This window comes from Brachyhypopomus gauderio, chromosome 11 (assembly GCF_052324685.1).
Source record: "Brachyhypopomus gauderio isolate BG-103 chromosome 11, BGAUD_0.2, whole genome shotgun sequence".
In the NCBI taxonomy this organism is placed as follows: domain Eukaryota; kingdom Metazoa; phylum Chordata; class Actinopteri; order Gymnotiformes; family Hypopomidae; genus Brachyhypopomus; species Brachyhypopomus gauderio.
The window spans coordinates 17608178-17629734 of record NC_135221.1 but is presented as its reverse complement, the minus strand read 5'-3'; the positions used below and the strand labels follow the sequence as shown (position 1 = coordinate 17629734).

Here is a 21557-nt window from a genome sequence, read left to right as displayed (position 1 = left end):
CTTTTGGAAACGGCAGAGCAGGCAACCTTAAAAAGCAGTTTTACTGTACATTCCCACACATGTTCTTCCAACGACTTTATGTTTGTAACAAATTTTGGACTCCAGCAGTCTTAACAAACTCAGCTTTAAACCCAGATGGGGGGAAATCGGCTTCAAAATGCCGTTTATTCTTTTACGATCTGGAGTAAATATCTTCACGTTTGAATTACATATCAGTTAAGCTTACAACATGGCTCTGACAGGGAGAAGTGAAAAGCATGTCTCAAGCAATTGTACTGAGCTCAGTTACATGCGTGTCTCCAGAACCCACTCCAGGAGCGCCATGTTCATGTAGGCCTCACCAAAACCAGAAAAGCAGTCTATGATATCTGCTAAACGGAGGGGGGGGGGGGGGGGTGGTGCCGATAAAGCCCTTGGCCACAGGTCTGACAAGATCAGAATTCAGAGCATCCAACTTTCTTAGCTCTTATCATGGTTTAGTATCAACAGTCTGGCCTAAAAAGAATACTGTGAAAATAGATAGGAACCGTATTCAAACTAAACACATATTCCTACCAACCAAGCACAGGAATGTCACCTGACAAAATATGCGTGCAAACATGCATGCGTATTTTGTATGCATTCAGATTTACATCCATAGTAGCAAAATTGTCCAGACTTTCTTTGCTAAGGTCCACAGAACTTGGAGACTGACAAATGCGTACTACCAGTCTGACCACCTAGGGGCCTCTCAAAGTCCGAAGGGAAACCCCGCATACAGATCACTAGATATCTCAAGCTCCAGTTTTCCTGAATCAAGATCACTACCAGATGTTGGCTGAGCAGCGGCTTCTAAGGCCCGGGCAAGCTCCGCAAATCACTATAAATCACCGAGCACTTCGTTGTAGCTTCTTACACATCTCAATTCTGCAATCACTTCGAGTCACGGCTGCACTACCTTCACGAGCGAACAGTAAATCTTATCTTGTTTGTGATGTGTTTTTTTTCCCCTTTTCGTAGTCGAGTTTATGCCGGTGTGGGCCAACAATCACAACCTGAAACAACTACGGCATAGAACCTCCTTTCTGTGCTGGAACATCCCCCCCCCCCCTCCCCCCCACCCACACACACACACACACACACACACACACACACACACACACACACACACACACACTTCAACCTGCATCGTATAATGACCCACTGCTTCCGCTGGCCCCTCTCAAGGCTACCTTTCCTTTCATTAGTTTCGCCAGTGACGCACGGTTTCCTCATCTGGTGTAATAACACGAACCTTTACCCCAATCGCAAGTTAGACCAAACGACCAGAGCATAAAGAACATAGGAATGCCGGATACAGGCGTCAGTAAACAAACAAGAACAATTTGCAGAACACGGAAAAATAAATCCGTCAGTGAACTTTGGAGATAGTCCTGAATGAGTGGGTGTAGGGAGTGAGGGAGTATAAAGAGATACAGTAGGCTTGAAAGATGCAAAGGAGGGTATGGTTAGGCCCTATGAAGGGAACGACTGCTTCCATGAACCAGGGTGGTCACTGACAGATGGATGCTAATGTCTTTCCCATCTGGTTTGCGGAAGGGTAAGGCTACTAATGAGTCCTATCAACATGTGCTTTCAAACCTCCTTGGGACATCTGATCATGGAGCCACAAAACACAGGAAGAGTTACACAGGCAGTTCCCATCTTCAAAAGCCCTAAGGTGTTCTTTTTTTTGTTTTTTTGAGTGGAGGGATGTACTAAGGTTAACCTAAGTGATGAGTGGCCCTTAAAATGTTCGGAAGCTGGGGATTATGCCTAGACTAGGATTTAGATTAGTGGTCTGCCAATGTTTAGAAACACTGGTAGACAGGCACAACTGAAACTTGGATTCAGCACTATAGTTGAACTAACTGTGACGACTTGGAGTCCAAAATATTTGGAGCTGGTGGCAACACTTGCCTTTGCGGTTCTGGAAGTTGCATTACAAATGAAGGTTCTCCCACTGGTGGTTTGCAAAGGGGTGAGGAAGAGGTGAAACGCTAAAGTGAACCGACTACCCTCAATCGCAAACAATGAAAATATGCCGTGATGGGGAGATAATGTTGGAGTCCTTCGATTTTCTTCCTGCTAAAACTAAGTGCCGTCACAAACGCTGGGCGTGGTTTCTGTGCAGACGTAGACAGAGGGGCATTTTATCACCAAACATAACAACACAGAAAAGGAAAACTGTGAAAATATTTATCTGAATTAAATGTGGTTTGCAAGGGAGGAGTTGGCAGAGGCACCGGGGAGTCGTAATAAGTAAAAGGTGTCGATGTGCTTTGGTGAGTGAGAACCAACAAATATTAAACAACAAGAGGTTCAGGTTCAGGTGGGGTCTGAACGTCTTACTGGGACCACACACAGATCTCGAGGAAGATCAGTTTCCAACGCTACGCTCACAGTACATCACTCAAAAGGGTTTCAATAGTAGAAAACGTGGTAGCACTTTGCTTTTGATTGCTTTACATGGAACCATATGCACGGCCATCATAAAAGCCATGGCGGATGTGTCACACTATAAAAATATTAATATAATTGTACCATTGATGGGGGGTGTGGGGGGGGGGGGGGGTATAAGCCACAAAGTATGAGCCATAAAAAGCTGCCTTTCATTTGGTTAATTACATGACTTTAAAAAGTTTAATATGTTAAAAGACCCATTTCCTAAATGCAAAACCTTAGATATGGTATCCTCTTATTGCAGAAATATTAACCTGCGACAATTTGTTTTTACATATACGTTACAACACCCTCTCTAAAGCGTGTGATCATAACAGATCAGCAGGAAAGGCTCGAGTTACACGAGCCAACACAGATTGGGTGACAAAATGGAGTTGAAGGGCCCTGAGTAGGCAGCATGGCGGAGTCCACTACAGCGCATTAAAGCGGGCCTGGCACAACCTGGCTGCCTTGTTCTTCGTGCGCAGCTGTTGGGTTGAGCTCATCATGGCAGCTGCCCCCCCCCCCCCACTTTCCCCTCCCCAAAACCTCTGAACCGTTAAGAGCATTCAAGGGGTCAATTAAAAGCCTCGACCCAGGCAGGCTGCTATGGACTTTGAGTTTCATGTTTTAGATTTATTTGAAAAACAATACCTTTGCACTTTAATGGCCAATGGAAACTGTAAAAGTGCAACAACAACATACAAGCTGTCTCGCTGACTAAAAATGCCGATTCTGGCAGATATTAAAAGCATTTTTAGGGCCAGTGGAATAGACACAATGCAGATTTGAGACTATGAGTAGGACAAAAAAACCCAACTTAAATCACTGAGGGTCAAAAACGTTCTGTGTTCAGGGTAGTTAATACATAATTCTACACAGAGTACTTTAAAGGACCAGTACTTCACTCAGAGACACAAACACTGTAACACAAACAGCTCATTCATCAGTGAGGATGTGCTCCAGTCCCTTAATCCCTTTGTCTTGCATGGGGATCATTTAACAAGAAAATAAAAGGATAATTAACTCAGACCAGCTAATGTAAAACTGGCCCTGAAAGAGGCACTGTGAAGTCTCTCTTTAGACTTGGGGCTGCTTTCACTTGACATTTTCTTTTTTTAAAGCCCCAATTTATCCAACTCCCTTTTCAAATTAGAGGTTGTTTGGTCCAGGAGATCTATATTTATACAACTAAAAATGATTACAATTCTGTGTATCGACTGTACGCCTTTGTGTTCATTTAGCTGGTGGTACAAGAAAGCAAAAAAAATGGCCTGCACTACAATAGTAACTGGTGAAAGTCAGAGCTTTGAATAAAACAGTGGGTTTCAAAGCCTTCTAATCAGGGATCATGGTTCATGTCCTTCAGCGTTCCGACAGGGCGTCTCGTGAGGTCACGCGGCCTGTCCAGCGTCCCTACCCCAGCATGAGAGGGCAGCTCCCTGCAGGGAACCTGGCTAAATTAGGTCCTTTCTAATTGGGCAGCTGGCCGGCACGCTCCTACGAGACTGTTTTTACTCCCGGTAGAGAATGTGGATGCCCAAACCACATCCAGTGGACGTCACACTTCAGCAAAACCCATCAGGCTGCCCGCAATTTCTGAAGAGAAGCGGATGAGGCGTTTTAATAATGGTGGTGCCCACTTAAAGGATTCAGGCTGTTCTGCTTGACTGAAACAAGTGCTCGGTGGGGGGAAACTAGAGGCCTACGAAGATGTTGAAGAAGAACGTTAATTTTTTTACCATAAAATGGAGGCTAATGTTCAAACACACCCTCACACATAAAGGTGCAAAAACAGACAAGAGATGTTTTCCTTCTCTACTCTTGTATCACACCAGAACATAATAAGTTACTAATCACACACACACACACACACACACACACACACACACACACACACACACACACACACACACACACACACACACAAGCTTCCAACGCATAAACACTCTTCACACAGATATAAAATAAATAGATGTCGATTCTTGTACATCTTTTTAAAGACTGGTCAAGCATTATCTAAGAACTACACACTATGAGAGGCCTCACCAATTACGACGAGGGTGTAGTTGACGTTGACGCTGCCGAAGCCGTTTGTGGCTTTGCAGATGAAGGTGCCGGCGTCGGCCGCCTCCACCTCCTTGATGCGGAGCGCGTGCTGTTGGACCTTGAAGCGCATCCAGCCGCTGTGGATGTTGCGCCCGTCTTTGGTCCACATGATGAGTGGCGGCGGGTCGCCCTCCACCGGACACGGGAGCTTCATGGTGCGTCCGATACGCACCGTCTGCCGATGTGCGACTTTCTCCGAGACGCGCGGGGGACCTGCTGACAGAAGGAGCGGTTACTGCAGCCCGACCGTGACCCTGTTCGCCATTTCCTCAACAGCAGCCGTGCTTAGCAAGACAGCTTTCCGTAACGGTTGTCTCCGATACATGGCCTCCGGCTGTTTGTTTCAGAAATGGAAATAGCAGCTTGTACTCTTTATTTAGCCGTTATTTTCTCTGTTGACAGATGTTCGCAAGATGTTCGGTGATTTGGTTGAACGTGAAAATCCAAACTATGGTTTCCAAGTTCTTGTTTGCTTTCTTTCTGTAAGCATGAAATCCAGCCACATCCCCAAACCAAGACGGCTAGACTAGTATTAGGTGGCACACGTCCTACTAAACGTCCTGCGAAGACAGGCTTCCCCCATCTCAAGCACAGGCTCCCTCCTTCACTCCTTTTTAAGAGACTCGGAGGAAGGAAATTGACAGTGTCACTGTTTATGTCTGCAGGGAAATCGTAACCGCAGTCCCTTGTCAGGCAGCCACGTGTCCCTGGCTCTGTGCGCTCCCGAGAACAGCCCCGTCTGTGTGTGCCTGCTTGGTGGCCCTACCCAGATCCACTTCTAAAGGTATAAACATGGTCCACACACACTTGTTGCTCCCAAGGCAGAATGCCTTCCTGTTAATGATTGCTGGTGCAAGACTGATACAAGTTCTATTTGACGGTCGTGGAAAGTTCTTTGAAGACCCAGATCTAAATTTTGAGAGTAGAACTGATTTACAGAGACAGTGATTTGCATGCAAGGCGTTATTAGGAAGATCTTTTAAAGCACCTTCAGTCCATAACTGAAGACATTGCTCAGGATTAATTGGCAGGATGGATTGTTTGATTTTTTTTATTATGCCTCTAGCCAACACTTAACCATTTCCAAATTGAATTCCGAAAACAGAGAAATGAAAAGAATATGTTGATCTGGAAGTAATACAGTTAAGCTCTAAAATGTGTAGGTAATGTAGATTTGGTCATTTCTACACTGACTAATTAATGATGGTTATATACACATTTTCACCATCGCACAAAATCAAAGCTGCAAAAAGTCACACATGCACTTATATTTTACGTATCCCAAACAGTGCTTTGACAGTACAACAATTTACGGATACAGGCTTTTATGAGAATCCACTTTCTGCTACAGGCATTGTGCCTAGTTGACCACATCATACTACTATGAGGAAGCGGGTAGCTGACATTTTGACAGATGGGGGCTCAGATGTGTGAAAAAGACATTAGTCACAGGCAGGCATTTACCGTAGCCCCTCGTTCTCCTCCTGCTTCTTTCTCAGCAAATGGCTTTCTCATCAGACACAAACCTCAAGTAAAACCTTCCCGGTGAGCCATTCTCACAGATTGAAATCTCATTCTCTCTGGAAGGCCGTACGCCCACTCCCTGGGCAGATTTACGAGCGTTCTGCTCCTGGCCTTCTGTTTGGGAGAGGCTTGTGGGTCAGGCCCAAGGTTTCTCCTCCCCAGCGAGGCCCGGGGCCTGACAGCACGGCGTGCTGCGCACACCAGAGGTGTGCAGGCACAAACAAAGGCCCCACATTTTCACGAGCTACGCTTGGCTCCTTTCTTCTCTCTCTGTCATGGGAATTAATGGGAGCAACTTTCAACCCCCCCGGAGTGAAACAGAAATGGCAGAAGTGACTCGAATGCAAGATGCAGGAAGGATCAACATTTTACAGTGCCAGAATAAACCCAAGTAAATCAATGAGTATATTGGGAGAAATGAACAAATCACATGTAAATATCAGAACCCATCCAAAGCCTCGTGTCTTTGCAAAATGTGTGTGCGTTTGTGTGCAAGTGCACGTGTGGAGAAGGAATTAGGGCCGAACAGCGAGGGGTGAACTGCAGGTCTGAGTCGTAACAGCAATCTGTTTTGTCCATTTAACCTAAACACACTCCCCTCTGATGCAGTGGACCCACAGCAAAATACCATAAGTGGGCTGCCGTTTCCATTTTGTACCGTTGCGGTGCTGTGGATCAGTCTTAAAACTGCACCCTCCTCTATCTCCCCTCGCCTTTTACGGCCTGCTGGCTTAAGGTAGCCAAACATGCAGGCCTGGAATGTCCACTAATGACAGGAAAAAAGGGGGGCCAGGATCCAGCGCAAGGCCAACACAAGTAGCATTCCACCGAAGGCCCCTTTTTAACTCTTGACCAGGGACCAACGCGGACGAACCCTGCCAGTAAGATTCTCCCAGGCTCTCTGGAGCGCTATCTGCTTCCGCGAGAGTTCTCCGCCTAAACGCCAGCGTCTAGCCTCGAGACTGTGGGACACAGCACTTGGGTCTTAAAGAAGTCGATCACGAAATATTTTCATTGGCAAAACACGGGGAACACGGGGGACACAACTGGACGAACGGACGTCTTTGATTAAACTTAAAGCTGTACCAAAGCTGAGAAAGTGCCAGGATGTTTCGTTTTCAGGAAGCGGCCAGTGACGAAGGAGGACAACCTTCACCCGGTCTCAACTCCCTTTGTCTTCTATTTGTCCCTTCTGGGAAGTTTGTGCTATTTGGTCAATCCACTGAGACAAATACATAAATGGAAGAATACCATTACACAATTTTCAATTTTTTAAAGCTCCTCGTTTTGTTGCTTGAGGTCAAAATCAAGCCACTCTACTGTTGTATGGAACTAATTTGTGAATCCACAACTACTAAACTTTAAACTAAACTCTCTTGCACTAACATACCAAAACATGATGGTGTATATGAAAGGCATTACATGCTTGAAGTATCATATAAAATTGGAAGTAATTAGGCTGGATTAATGCCATTTCGGGTTGATAGTATGTAGTTGGACAAAACTGTAAACAAGGAGTTATGATTTAAAATGATTTAAAATAATGTTTTTCAAACAGCTGAATTTGCCTTGAATCCCAGCAATGATTTCTGAGGCTGACAGAATAAGGTTGGAGTTACATGAACCCCTTGTGTGTACAGCTTTACAAAAACCTGTAGTGGAGAAGTCAGCGGGGCCAAATCACACTGACGTTTCCCATTACGACCGCTTCCTTGATGCCTATCAATCAAAACATCCAGAGGATTTCCACAACACTTCACTGCATGCACGTTTCAGATGTTGGCAGGATGGAGAGACTAACTACCACCTAAATGCCCCACTCTACAAACTCCAGATACCCAACATTGTTTACTGAAGTGGGCCAAAGGTGGAGGGGGTCCAAAACTAGTCTGACGAGAAGAAAACATCTCCTAAAAAGTCTCTGCGAGACTGAGCGTGGGGTCTCCTTGGGGAAGTGCTGGAATGAAAGGTTTGTGGGATGGCTTATGTTGCCATCATGAGGTCTTCTGAGCCAACAGCTACACGGTGAATTCCAAACAGACTGTCGTGGTGAACATGGAGAGTTTAGTCTCCCTTCTCGAGACTGGAGTCTTTTATATGGACGCTGCTGGATGGGGTCAAAACTGCCAAAGTTTTTAGAGCGAGAAACATTCATTTAATATAACCACAAAGACTCGATTTCAAACAAATGCAATCAACTGACAAAGCAGACCGGTCTAAGCAATGAGAATGACCGGTTATTGTTTACTGAGAAATAAAGATATCTCTGGATGTATGAAAATGGACTCCTACAGGACAAGTCTCGAGAGGAATGGAAAATAATCCCACTAGCTACAACAAAGAATGGGAGCCATTTTTTTTTCTGTGTACTCCTCAGCTTATTGTCAAGACGTATTACGAACTGCTCACGCCAAAATGAATTCAATGACTTGCATTTCTGGTCAGTGTCAGGCTGTCATAATATGCGGGCCAATGGCACGTCATGGACTGTGCATGCTCCGACTATAGCTCCGTCAAAGCAAAATGTGGCTGCTTGCTCCCGCCTGCACTCTACTGTGTTGCCTGTGATTCTGTCATTGCCCGGGGTGACAGGTCAAAGTGATGAATACATTCCATTCACACAGACCACACTCCATTCATCCAGACAGGTAAAGAGCACTCATTTCCCCTGCTGTCAATAGGTCAATTGCTACCAATTGCTAAAGCATGACAGTTAACACTACCCCGAGGCTAAGGGCTGGCTATGTTTACATTAGATACTGATTTACTTGCACACGCTCCACCCACTGTGTTAATGGGCAGCTCGTCTTTAAAAGTAGGGGCATCCAAAAAGCTCTGCATTTTTGCAAGTTAAATGTTTCGTTGTTTCCTTTCACTGTTAAAATCCTGGCGATTACAGAAGTTTCCAGGTTGATTAAAAAGCACCCAAAACAACGAGAAGAAAATGTCTAAAGACAAAAAAAGTAGATGGAAATAGAGTAACAGTCTGTTAGAACAACAGCTACAAGGTATTTAGACTGACATATAACCTTTCAAGTTTCTGCATATACTATATATTTAATAAAATGGATAACAAAAAGAAATGGCCAATGCACTTTATGAAGTGTGCTCAGTTAAGGGCTAAATGTGAGCGATCTCCTGGAGGAGAGAGGCTGGTGGTGACGGAGAGGGCAGCCTGTGTAATGAGGGGTGGTTGAGTGGTGGGAAAAGTGGGGTTTTGGCCCACAGCCCCGTCTGTCCCTGCTCCTGCCATGTCCTCCACGGAGACTCGCTCTTCTGGGAATCCTGGGAGCAGAAGCCAGCAGAGCGTTGGGTGCTGAGCAGATCGTGTTGCCACGCTGACCAGTCAGCGGATTCCTCAAGGTTTTTAAAAGTTCCTGTCGTTTCCTCCCACACCCAGAAGTGTGTGGGGGTGGGAGAGGCTGGGGGTGGGGGTGGGGGTGGGGGTGGGAGAGGGTCTTGCAGGGAATGGGCAGGCAACACCAACACACACTCCAGCTCATTCTTCTATAACAATTTGATGCTGTTTGTTTTATTTGCAGAAATGCTGTCTTTGTTAAGGTGATTGTGAAGATGTGCAGACGGTAAAGTTGTGCTATACTGATGCTACTGAGTCACATGAAATTGAGTTTGCCCTCTAGATATATCCTGTTTTATACAAAAATAGATGGGGTTCCTATCTAAAGTGTCTGCAACTGCAAATCTTTAACTGACACAGATCAAATGTGGCACATCTGAGAGGAGAAACACTGGCTGTCAACTGTGGCAAATGTTTGTTGCTGTCTTTTCCAAGTTAAAACGCCTCCAAATCTTTCCTTCCTTTGGCTCTGGTGGAAACCAAGCTGCACTGTCACCACCTTGATAATCTAAAAGCCCCCAAGTTGACACACGTCTTTGAAAATGTAACCTTATTCGTTTCCAAACCACAGTGAGGAATGTACCATGCACAGTGTATGCTAATGCTGATACCAGATTCTCTGTGGAATTGAGGTAAGTGGTATGAGACTGGTTCCAGGCACCACACAAAGTAAAAAAAAATAAAAAAATCACCCAACTGACTGCACTATGCTTCCTATTGGAGTCACATGGTCTCATTATGCAGCTTGTTAGAAAGACTCTTTTATTTGAGTTAACCTCTGTCCTCCCTGAAGGGGCAGGGCTAATACCAGTATGGATATAAATGGAATCCAGACAATACTGCCACCTGGAAAAGGAGTATCCGTACACTAATGAGCAAAAAAATAAAGCATAGAACCATAATCCATAGTTTTATTATTGTTTTATAAGGAAAACAATGAACATGATAAAATAGAACAGAAGAAGCCTACTTTAACGGAAAATATCATATTGTTGGTTAAATGGGCTACTGATCCATATATTTATAAAACTCTTTGTTTGACAACATAATACTTTTTATCCAGACAGGACAGCTGCTATAAACTTGATTGTTAATTTGTCAGTAAATATGATTATAATTTTGTTTCCACAGTCTATATCACTGAATAAACTTTGGTAGCAGCTCTCATATCAGGTGGAGACTGAAATGGTCTTTCACAAAGAAATAAAAAGGTTCTGTGATTTGTTAAAGTAATGAGACACGTCAAGAAAATGAAAGACTAGGCCCAACATCATTTAAGCTACCAATCTGACTTAGTCCAGACACTCCCCATTTTGAAATATGTAAACCCCCATTTCATTTATTGAGGCTACAGGTTCACTGGAAACAAAGAGTGGTCTGTCCTTTGAAATTAACCCTGACCACAGGCGTCCTGTGTAGCACCTGCCTTCTTCAGCATGAACGTGAAATAAAAAAAATTAAATGTCGCAACGAGGTCTAGAGAACGGAATGGCGAAAGGCAACGGAACGGACCAGTTTCAAAAGGTGTTGTTTTTTCTAGCCAGCAAGCCAAGAACCTGGAGCAGATTTTAATGGACAACATACTTGCAGAGGTTATAAAGTCTTTTATGGGAACTCAATGGACAAAAACTTGGGTCTGGATGACAATTATCCAGATGTATTGGAAGTGAAAGGGGAGCCTGAAAAAATACATTGAGTGCAGAGAATTCCCAGGGCTGTGACTGGCGCTGGAAAGGCGAGCTTATTACAGCGTACCGGTGGTGGGGAGGGGGAACTAAAAAACAACAAAAAAACAAAAACTGTGTTTAAGGCCACAACTTCAAATACACGGGCCTGCTGTGGGGGCTTCGTGTTCAACAAAGGTCGGGACGAAAATTTAAAAAACGGCCCGGAGCGGGAGCCATGCTAGACCCGAGTGGACCTGAAAATGACAGTGGGCTCAAACGCGGAGGCCGAGGATGAGGAAAGCAGCGTAACCTCCGACTGCGTTAGGACAAATTCCAGGGTTCTAGTTTGGCTCGGCAGCTCCATTCTTGATTTCATATTACAAAATTACAAAAAAGGACATTGTTCGGACAGCGTGCACACCGCGCGTATCTCATTGCAAAGGAAACACGGCTTTATATCAGGCAAATATACCCAGTAAGTAAAACATGTGCATGTGTGCTCTTTGGCAGCCTGGAGAGGCTAATTCCACTCTGACGCTCAGACAAACAGCTCACACAGGCACGGAATGTGGGGCATGAGTACATAATCCCGCCCCCCCCCCACCCCATGCCCCGCCCCCCACCCAGCATACAAAGTGGGGGAAACGGTAAGGTTATAAATGGTCACCCACTTCACCACAGTACACTGCCCTTAGCATCTATGCCTCGGGCCTTTCCACGACCCTGCTGATTGCTTTCTATACTCTACATGTGATGATTGTGAAGACCGTGTGGTAACTCAATTATAAGAAATCAAGGTAAAAATCAAACAAACTAGTTTCACAAACGTTAAAACCATCCAAAACAATGTTCTGTGGCTTGAGAAAGATGTCTTTGGTTTGGACAATGGCTTGAGGTCAGGACAGGGGTCAAGGTGAGGATTAGGGTAAATGGCAGAGAAGCAGGAGTGTTGACAAGATTTTGGAGAAAGAGGAGAAGATGTTGTGTGCTGAAGTCTAAAGGCCAGTGTTGGTGAATATAAATTCAAAATCAACGAAATGCGAGTCGATAAGAGATGTACAACTGCAAATGACATTACTAATAAAAGCAAACCTGAGAGGAAAGACGGACAGTGTGCGGGGCATATCTCTACAGCTAATGTGTAACTGCAGCTGCCTCCTGTGAACTGATAAAGGCTGAAGTGCTTTTGGCCAACCACACTCCTCCTTGGCCTTATCTGGCACACCGAGGGCCCCCCCCCCCTCCTCTTCTGATAGGTGGCAGGCACCTGCACCCGCTCTCTCTTGTAATCAACTGTCAATATTTGATTAGTGGGCTCCCTACACGGGACCCGCACAACTCAAACACAAGCGGAAGTGCCTCTTATGCGGCAGAGGTTTATCCGTGCTTCGGTAACAGCCGTGAGATAAACCCGTTTGAGTTGGGCAGGGCGCTCTGTGTTACTCGATATCGCCGTTTGTGTTTTAAGTTAAAAAAACACGGAGTCTATTATTGGTAATGGTGAAGATTACTGTGGACACCAAGTACATCTACAGTGAGAAAACAATAATTTGCCGTGTGGCTTATTTTCACAAGACAGCGATTTCTGGCAGCACACGCAAGCGCATAACTCGTGATTTTCGGGCACCTATTAAAGCCTCATTCACTCTTAACAATAGCAGCCAACCGTGACCTGACATCTTAATCCAACGGCATTAGCAAGAGAACTTTCAAAAGCTACCACGGGCTATGCTGGAGAAAACGATTTGCCGCTCTACGCCCTTAGATCCTCCGGGCTGACATTCCTGCCCTGACTCTCTCCTCTTCATTTGTCTCCGTACGCTTTTACTCCACTCGTCCGCAACTCCACTCATCCTCCCACATTCCACACCATGCTTCAGCCATGACTAACCCAATTTGCTCTGCCGTAGACCTCTGTCAGAAAACGGTAGGTGCACACACTCCATGGGCAACTGCTGGAGGACAAAAGCCCTCCAGACACCCCTGTGTAACACGGACCCTGTGAAAACAAATTGACATCCAATACGGAGGACCGGTGTTGACCGGGACAGTTGGAAAGATCTCAAATGGACCTGTAGCTAGAAAGAGGGTTATCAGGCTGGTCAGGGGAAGGGAGATAGAGAACATTCCACCCTAAGCTCCTGGGGGGAAAAAAAAGGCAGCTGTGGGTAAAGCAATGCTGGTCTGACACTTGGGCTGTGTGCCAGGACCCAAACGTGCACATGTTCTCAATGTGGACTAGCCTATAAAGTTTGTTCACAGAAACTGCTTGTTTTATTTTCAGATTGACAAAAAAAATAAAATAAATAAAAAATATTGGGGAAACCAAAAATGGTCAGGTGATGCAATATCGTACTGTATGTTTCCAAGGGAAATTTCTACAGCCTGGGGTTTGCATGAGGTCTCCACATAAACTACCTGTATTAAATTACATAGGCAGCGCCTCCATGCCGCTCTGGGGTGCCCGGCCCCTCCCCCGCCCTGCTCCCCTCCCCCGCCTGCCCGTCTCCTTAAAGTACACGGGCCCCGCATTCACTGTGGCGCCGGCAGAGAAGAAAACCCCAACCCCGCCCCCGTCCCCGTGCGCCCGAAAGCCGGAGGGACGGACCCTACAAAGTGTCCATTGACGGCTGCGTGGCTCGCGTGGGCCCAGATGATCGTGTCGGGTGAATCGTACGTCGTGACGCCTGTACCCGTCGGCGTGTGCCGAGTCTTGCCCAGTTGTGTGGCGTTGATCTGTCCTCCGCCTCACGGTGGTTCTCCTTCATGAAGCCACCACGCCGGAGTCCCTCCTTCCCTTCTCAGGCCCTGTACGCTGCGTTTTTTTTTTTCTTGCCTGCCTCCTCTCTCGAAATAAAGAGATCGAGCACGCGGGAGACTGGCAGCAATCAGCTGCCCGAGGTGATCGTATATTTAGGAGCGGCCCCGCAGCTCAATGGAACCGCTGCGCTACGAATATAGTTCGGACATATTTTCACAGCATGAGGCTGAAAATACAAACCGCTCCTAAACATCGAGAAGAAAACAAACATGTTCGGCAAGAGGCAAAAAGAAAAGGAGAGAAGGGGGGGGCAAAGAACTAAAGAGCTGCAGGACCTCCAGTGGACAATGGACGTGACGCTGGGTAAACGACCCCCACGTGTGTCAGCAGAGAGGCAGAGGCTCTCACATCCCCACGCAGGTCATTTAATCAGACCAGATCCTTCAAGGGGATGAGAGACGCATTACAGCCAGCAGCGGATGAGAACTGCCACAGGTGCAGGCGTGATCGATCTCAGGCTAACAGAGAACCCTACCGCATGTTGTCTGGTCATGCCATTTGGAGGGGGGTTTACGTGCGTTTCCCATGGCCAATGTATAAGCTCCGTGCTGGAGGATGGGTAAAGCTGTCTGGGTGCCAGAGCTCTGCAACTCTCACAGTGGCTCTTGCCATCGTGTCAGGTTCCCAAGGGCCCAAACCCCTCCCACAACTCACACACACTTTACACATTCCAACTGCTGGGCTCTGACCTCAACAGCTGGCTGTGCTTTTCAACGGTACGACGGATGAAAAACTGAAAAGCCACTGACAGTTAAGCTTTAGCTTACCACGCCACCCCGCACCATTACCATAAAAAAAAAAAATCAGTAAAAAAATAAAATAAAAAAACAGAGATGTTGATGAATGAGCTTAAAACAGTCAACACGTCTTGCAAAGAATCACAAACAGGTGGCTTGGGGGGGCAAAAACCCTTGCGGTGAGCATAAAAGCTGTTCCCAGCCTCCTCTTTGCAAAGATGTGGAAATCTCTGCCAGACTTTTAATGTCAATCAACACCGCCATGCATGTTATCTGTGGAAGTATGGGGATCCTTTAACCTTGAAAAGGATATCCCAGCGCCAGACAGCTATATAACGAAGGGACAAAAAGACAGCAGAGCGTTATCAGGGGCAGCAGGTTACATTCCCAACAGGCCTAAAACACACCGCGAATAACCCAAGAGGGTAAAACCCGAAGCACAAGTTCAGTACACAGTGTAACACACTGGAACCAGCAGCTTTGGTTTCTGTAAGCCACAGACGGGTGTGAGAATCTAACCTAAATAAGTGTCCGGGCCAGTCGCACAGGGGTGCTGCATGCTGACTGAACCACAAAAACGTTTATAGCGATGGCGACTAAGATTCATACAAAAGGGGCACAGATTTCTCCCACAGAGAACTTCAGTACGAGCACCACTGCACTGTCAGCGGAGAGAGCTCAGATGAAGACGTGTGCTGGACTCCCAGAGCTGTCTGGCTTTAAGTGAGCCAACCCCTCCAGCGATGCACCGGCCACGGCCGCGAGCGTCCCGCCACTGTGGGCCCCGGCGCCCCGAGCGCGGTCTGCAGCCCTCATCGGTTGGGACTGACAGATGGCATGTGGCTCACGGTGAAGGCAGGAGCGGAGCAGATATCTGGGCCACGGCGCATAGTTTAGAGGCCTGGGAGTCACGCAGCGGAGTGTCCAAAGCCCCACTGGTGAAAGGGGGGAGGGGGCTTTGGTAAAAAAGACTGCATGTGCGTGTCAGCAGAGTGCGCGATGACGGGGACGCTAGTGGAAGAGGTGCCATCAATCATGACCCTGCCTTGTTGTGTTTGAGGTTGGTGTGGCATTCTTTCTCTCTCTCTCTCTGACTTTCTTTCCATTTCTGTGTCCTCTCTCTCTCTCTCTCTCTCTCTCTCTCTCTCTCTGAAGAAGCCACAGAGCACTCCACAACACATGACATATACACAGGTGCTGGAAGGGAGCAGGCCCCAACACAAACTGACATGCCAAATCCCAAAGAAAACAAGAGGAGCTGTCTCTAGTCAGAGGACTGCTTTTCAACATCTCATTTGTAACGCGCCCAAAAGAACAGCTGGAGACGGACGCGGGGGTGGGTGGAGGACGGAATGAGAGAAAGAAGGGCAGACTAAAAAGGTGATATCAGGAAAACAAAAATGCTCCAAGACTGGACACACAGGCAGACACCAGGGGAGAACTAACAAGTTATTGTAAGACCTCTGGTGAGAGGTCAGACATGTGACCCAACCTGGCCCACTCTCTGGTTGTCTCATCTGACCTCTGCCCTTTTTCTTGGGGAACTGACCGAACACAGACCACCAGCCCACAACAATGAGCCATTGATGCATCAAGGCCTGCTCTGCTGTACACTAGTAGAGGGAAAGTGACAAAACAGACAAAATACTGAGTGACTGCTGAAGGACCCTGCAATTACGGGGGGGGGGGGGGGGGGGGGTGCAGGATGACACCATGTGACAGATCTGTCTACCTAATGCCTCACCACATGAAGTCTTGCTTGTATTGTAGCTTTAACAGTGGCATCTTATAACCTCACACTCTGCCCACAACTGGTGTGCTGAACCCATGCTCCTTGTCATGTGCTTGGATAAATATTTTTACAACCCCCCCCACCCCACAACACACACACACACATCCTCCCCTTCAAATCGGCTGTTTTTTCTCTCACACTCCTACAGAGTAGACACCTCCCCAACAGAGCAACAAGATCCTGTAGCAGCATCTAGGCACAATTCACCAAGGCCAGCGGAAGAACTCCTCCGGCCTTTTAAGAAAGTGCTGGCGGGGAGATATCCACCAGCCCTTAGATAAGCCTGCATGTGTCTCTGTATCACCCCAGGAGCCTATTAAGCTCGGCTAATAAAAGCATTCAGCCCAAATGGGTTTAAGTCCACAATGGGACTGTATCTTTCCCCACGTCCTATCTAGATTTTACTCAAACACATACAGTCCTGCTTTGCACAAATCACTGCAGAGACATCTGTACTTTAGTGTAGCAAACCACACTTATAACAAACAGCCTTTTTTTTAACCCACCTCATTACAGAAGAATGCCACTTGCAGTCCATTGCTAATGAGAGGAGGTGACATAAAAATGGTCTCTGTGTAAACACCATTTGACTTCATGATAACTACTTTATTGGGCTCACTTAACAACTGTCCTTCCTGTCGCCTCTCTTAGTGTGACCAAGTGTCACGGCTTCCTCTCAGCTTCCTTCTGGGAACAAAACTTTGCAGACTTCTCAGTAACTGCAGTCATTTCCTAAGTGCTGCTACAAGGCAGAATACTATGGCTATTAACACATTTCTTTGATCATATTACATGCAAGTAAGATTCATACCATTACCTCCAAAAATAACTAATGTATTTTCCTGAACTAAAATTGTATTTGAATCTTTTGGCAGTACTGTTAATGCCAACTAAAAGTGTCGGAAGATAGCCCAAATATTTAACAAATCACTCTTTAATTATTACTAGAGACTAATGTTCCAAAGTTTATAGTAACAAATCTCTCTTTAATCACTAAGTAAGGTCCATTGTTTATAACACGAACAGCTAAAAGAGAAAAAAGATAAAGGATAAGCCATAATAGTCAACCATCTATCCAGACTGTTTTGACACACTTTGGCTGCTTAAAGTAAAGCTCTGGGGATAAGTGAGGCCTACCCACTGTGACACCTTATTTCTTTAACATGGTAAATTAACTTCCATTGGCTTCTCAATGGTCATAAACCATGGAGGTGAGAGGAGCACAGAGAAACTGAGAAGAAGAGGGAAGGAAACAAAGGGTATTTGGGGGTGGAGGTGAACAAACCTTTTATAAAATACACATTCTCTGTCATTTCTCTTTAAATAACCTTTGAAAAAGCTGTAAATTCTCTGCAATATCTGATTCTTCATCACATCCGAGCACAAGCTGCTTCTGGGGGTTATTTATATTAGCACAGCGGCACTGCATTCTCCTCTAAGCTGGTGATCCATGTCTCAAGGTGCATCTACAACAAGGGTGGTCCAAATCAGTATAAACAAAACAGCAGGCACTTCTGAACACGTCAGCTCATGTTCACAATGGGCCACCAACATCCACGGCATCGTCATCTATCCAGTTCTCACTTATTTGTTGTCGCCCTGAAATAATTTTACTGCTGCATGTTTGGATTCATACTGTCAGGTGGAAACTGAGCAAAAAATAAATTCATTTAGGAGTAACAAAGTAAGGACAATCACAAGTAACGTGTCCTATATAATTTCATATTTGGAGAGTCTACATAAAACATGCACTGAGATACCTGTTTACTAGCTACACCTCAGTTCTACAGGCTTAAAAGTTAACGGTGGAAAATATACTTGTCTTGAATTTGTAAGTCGCTCTGAATAAGAGCGTCTGCTAAATGCCGTGAATGTAAATGTCTTGTTCTTTGCATTATTTCAAATTTCCAGTGGCTTTATTCATGAAGGACGTCTTTTTTAAAGGCTGCGAATGGATAGTTTATGTAATATTAATGCACATGAGATTACACTGTGTTTACATAAACAGCAGAACATGTATTACATTCTTTTTAATGATAAGTATTTTATAATTAACACCTGAATTTAGTAAAACTAGATCTCTCCAGAAAGAGGCCATTCAAAGTTGACATGATGGTACAGGATTCGGTATTCGGTCTGTCAACTGACTTAATGTTGCCAGGAAGAGTGGATCACAAGTCATAATTATCTGTAAAATATTTGGCAAACTATTAACAACATCTGTAGTGATCACTCAGTATATTCTGAGAAACATCTTTAACTCTAATTTTCATATTGTTATAACAAGACTCTTATATGTTCTAATGCTAAAGTAATCTTTCCTTTTGTTCATGTTTAACCTCAGATCTTGTCAATGTTTAACATGATGTCTATTCATGCTTTATAACTATGCATCATAAAATACTAAAACTCTCAGTTTATCGTTATGTGAACTACTGGAATTCCATGTTGAACTGTGCTCGTAGAATGTTTGGCCAAAGAACCCAAACTGGATCAGCTGGGATTTCCTACATAAAACCACAGCGCTGCTGCTGATCGGGACAGTATGTGGACTGAGGCCGATGCTAACTCATCTGCTCAGTGATGCTCAGGACCGGAAACTATGTGAAAACGGAAACGTTTCCGAGCGTCTCTTGGGCAGCTGAATGCAAACTGCACTTCCACGTTCAAAATGGAAAATGTTATTCAGCCGTCAGTCAGCTGCAGTCCCTATGTAGCAAGGGACACAAAATTAGCAATTTAATCAATCCCCAACAATAGTTGAATCCATCCCCATTGATATTGTCAGCCATTTTTCCTGATGTTTTGACTCTTTACACATCCTGACGCATTAGTGCAACAGTCTACAAGACAATGATGGAAGTTCTGGAACTACTGCAGACATGACAGAGGAATTGTTTGCTTAATGAACTGACAGTCAAGGTGTGGTTGCAGGAAATGATGAATAATGATGAATCAGACAAACCTAAAACATGAGAAGAACGTGAAGAAACATCTAGTAGTGCTCTGTAATCCTGAAAAATGTGTGCATTCCAGTTCTATATGATTTTCCAAACTGAGCTCATCTTTAAATAGTTTGCTCAATCACAGCAATAACCTTTTAAGGCAGATAGCAAGGGATCCATAAATATCTCCTGCTAAGATCCCTAGTTTAAGAATTTGACAAATAAAAGTAAACAACTGACAATAATGGAGTTACCAAGCAACAAGGATCAACAAACTGAAGCATCCTATCAAAAGGCAAAAGGAAACCTAACCATTCTTTTTATCGAATTTCTTCGTTTCGAAACACAAGAGCCTGCACCCACTAATATCTGATTTCTAGGGTAACATGACTGCCATCTGGCCGGTCTTCATGTGATGAACAGACAGACTTTTGTCTGTTTCCCCTCTTTCTCTTTTGCTGCATCAAGTGTAACATATCAAACAGGCCTGCGGTTATGTGTCCTGATACTATCAAGGCAGCGAGTCGCCACTGCTGATTTACAAGCCCTGGCTGTCCGAAATCTTCCATGTTGCGCGGCAAGCAAACATAACTGGCTAATCTAATCGCAATGCTCACAGCATTTTTGTTTATTTTAGCATAAGCGTCTCCGTGAAGGCAGTGGCTGTGTGTCCGTGAATGCCACATTGTTCCGGGGCCCCCTCACAGATGCAATCTTCTCTGATGCCGGCCGCTCTCGGACTGTTTCTTTGCCTCTCTCTTTCCGCCCTCTTTCTCTCTCTAACAACCCCCCCGGACACCCCCATCTCTCCCCCGCCAGGCTCGGCGACAGCCTGTTGAGTCTGAGACATATGCTAAGGGCAAATGGGAGACTCCACTTCGCTCACGCTTCACCTGCAGCCCTGATGGAGTGGAGTCAGTGAGCTGTGCTATCTGCCCCATCAGCAGGCCGAGCCTGTATTCAGCCACTGCTGAATGGAAACGATGGTGTGCTGTGGCCTAAAGAGGAAGGCTGGAGACTATGGCTAGTGTGAGAGGATCACATTCAGTCAAACAAAGCCAGAGACAAGCTTTGAAAGCCTCACGCTCCAAACCTGGTCTTGAACTTAAGAAGCAAGTTCAGGGGATCCTTCTGGGTTGGGGTTGGTTGAATTTCAAATGCAGTGAACTCGGGAGTATGAAGGAGACTCAGCAAATAAACGGTCACTTTGCTCTATGATTCTGATTCTGGAAAGCAACTTTATATTTCTAGTTTTAGACTTTTAAAATCTCTAAACGTTTGAAGATGTTTGGAACGTATAACCTGTGCAGTTAAAAATAGGTAAAATGTAGAATTTCAGAAGAAATATGGATGTGGCATGGCTGATTGAGCTGTTATTTATTATTTAATAAATATATCTATTTACATTAAACAACTTGTTCCTTCATTGTGAAACTACTTATTAACATTTAAGCTTAGTAAAAGACATGTTTTGCCCACTGAGTTTTCTTTCAGGTATACAACAATAAAATGTTTACCCTTAGAATTCACTTTTTCACATTCCTTCTTGCTTAGTTGTGTGGTAACCAATAAACACTACCTAAAACACACTATAATACACAGCAAGCAAAAGGCTTGTGTTAAATGTTTCATTCTGTTAACAGTTAAGTGGTAATCTCTGCCATAGAATGAAACTGAAGTCAATCTTCTATTTACGAATAAAAGGTTAGGTCTTATGTAAGCATAGGTTGCATAATCCTTTTGGTAGTGAACCTCTGACCTGTTTTGAGCATTCTTAATACCAATTTTTAGTTTAGACACTTTATGACAATGTGTAAAAACACTGTATTACTCACCCCGAGCACAGTCTGTCAAGAAAATAATATCACAAAGGACCAAAACAATCCATAAAAGGTCCATGACGGTCCTAGAAAAGGCCACTGGTTCTTGAATCTATATGGCAAATCATGAACAAGCACTTAGTAAGTAACAAAGTATATAAAAACTTGCTCATGGAGGGTCAACATTAAAAGCAGCTGTAGTAAAGTCACTCATATCTCTAACAGATTGTTATTTTAGAAGGGGTAAATGCATTGAGGAAATATTTAACAAAATTGTAGTCTTGTAACCTATAACAATAAAAGTTGTTAATCATTCAACATGTT

General features: G+C 44.9%; 1 protein-coding gene across 1 annotated transcript in view; it reads right to left on the bottom strand.

Annotated features, from left to right (window-relative positions):
• Positions 1-21557, bottom strand: part of fgfrl1a (fibroblast growth factor receptor like 1a) — a 37437-nt gene that overhangs the window by 15064 nt on the left and 816 nt on the right. Inside the window, exons 2-3 of the mRNA XM_077022482.1 lie at positions 21249-21345; positions 4510-4782 (exon numbers count right to left, since the gene is read on the bottom strand). Coding sequence (XP_076878597.1) covers positions 4510-4782; positions 21249-21312 — 337 coding nt within the window. The 5' untranslated portion in view covers positions 21313-21345. The remainder of the gene's footprint in view (positions 1-4509; positions 4783-21248; positions 21346-21557) is intronic.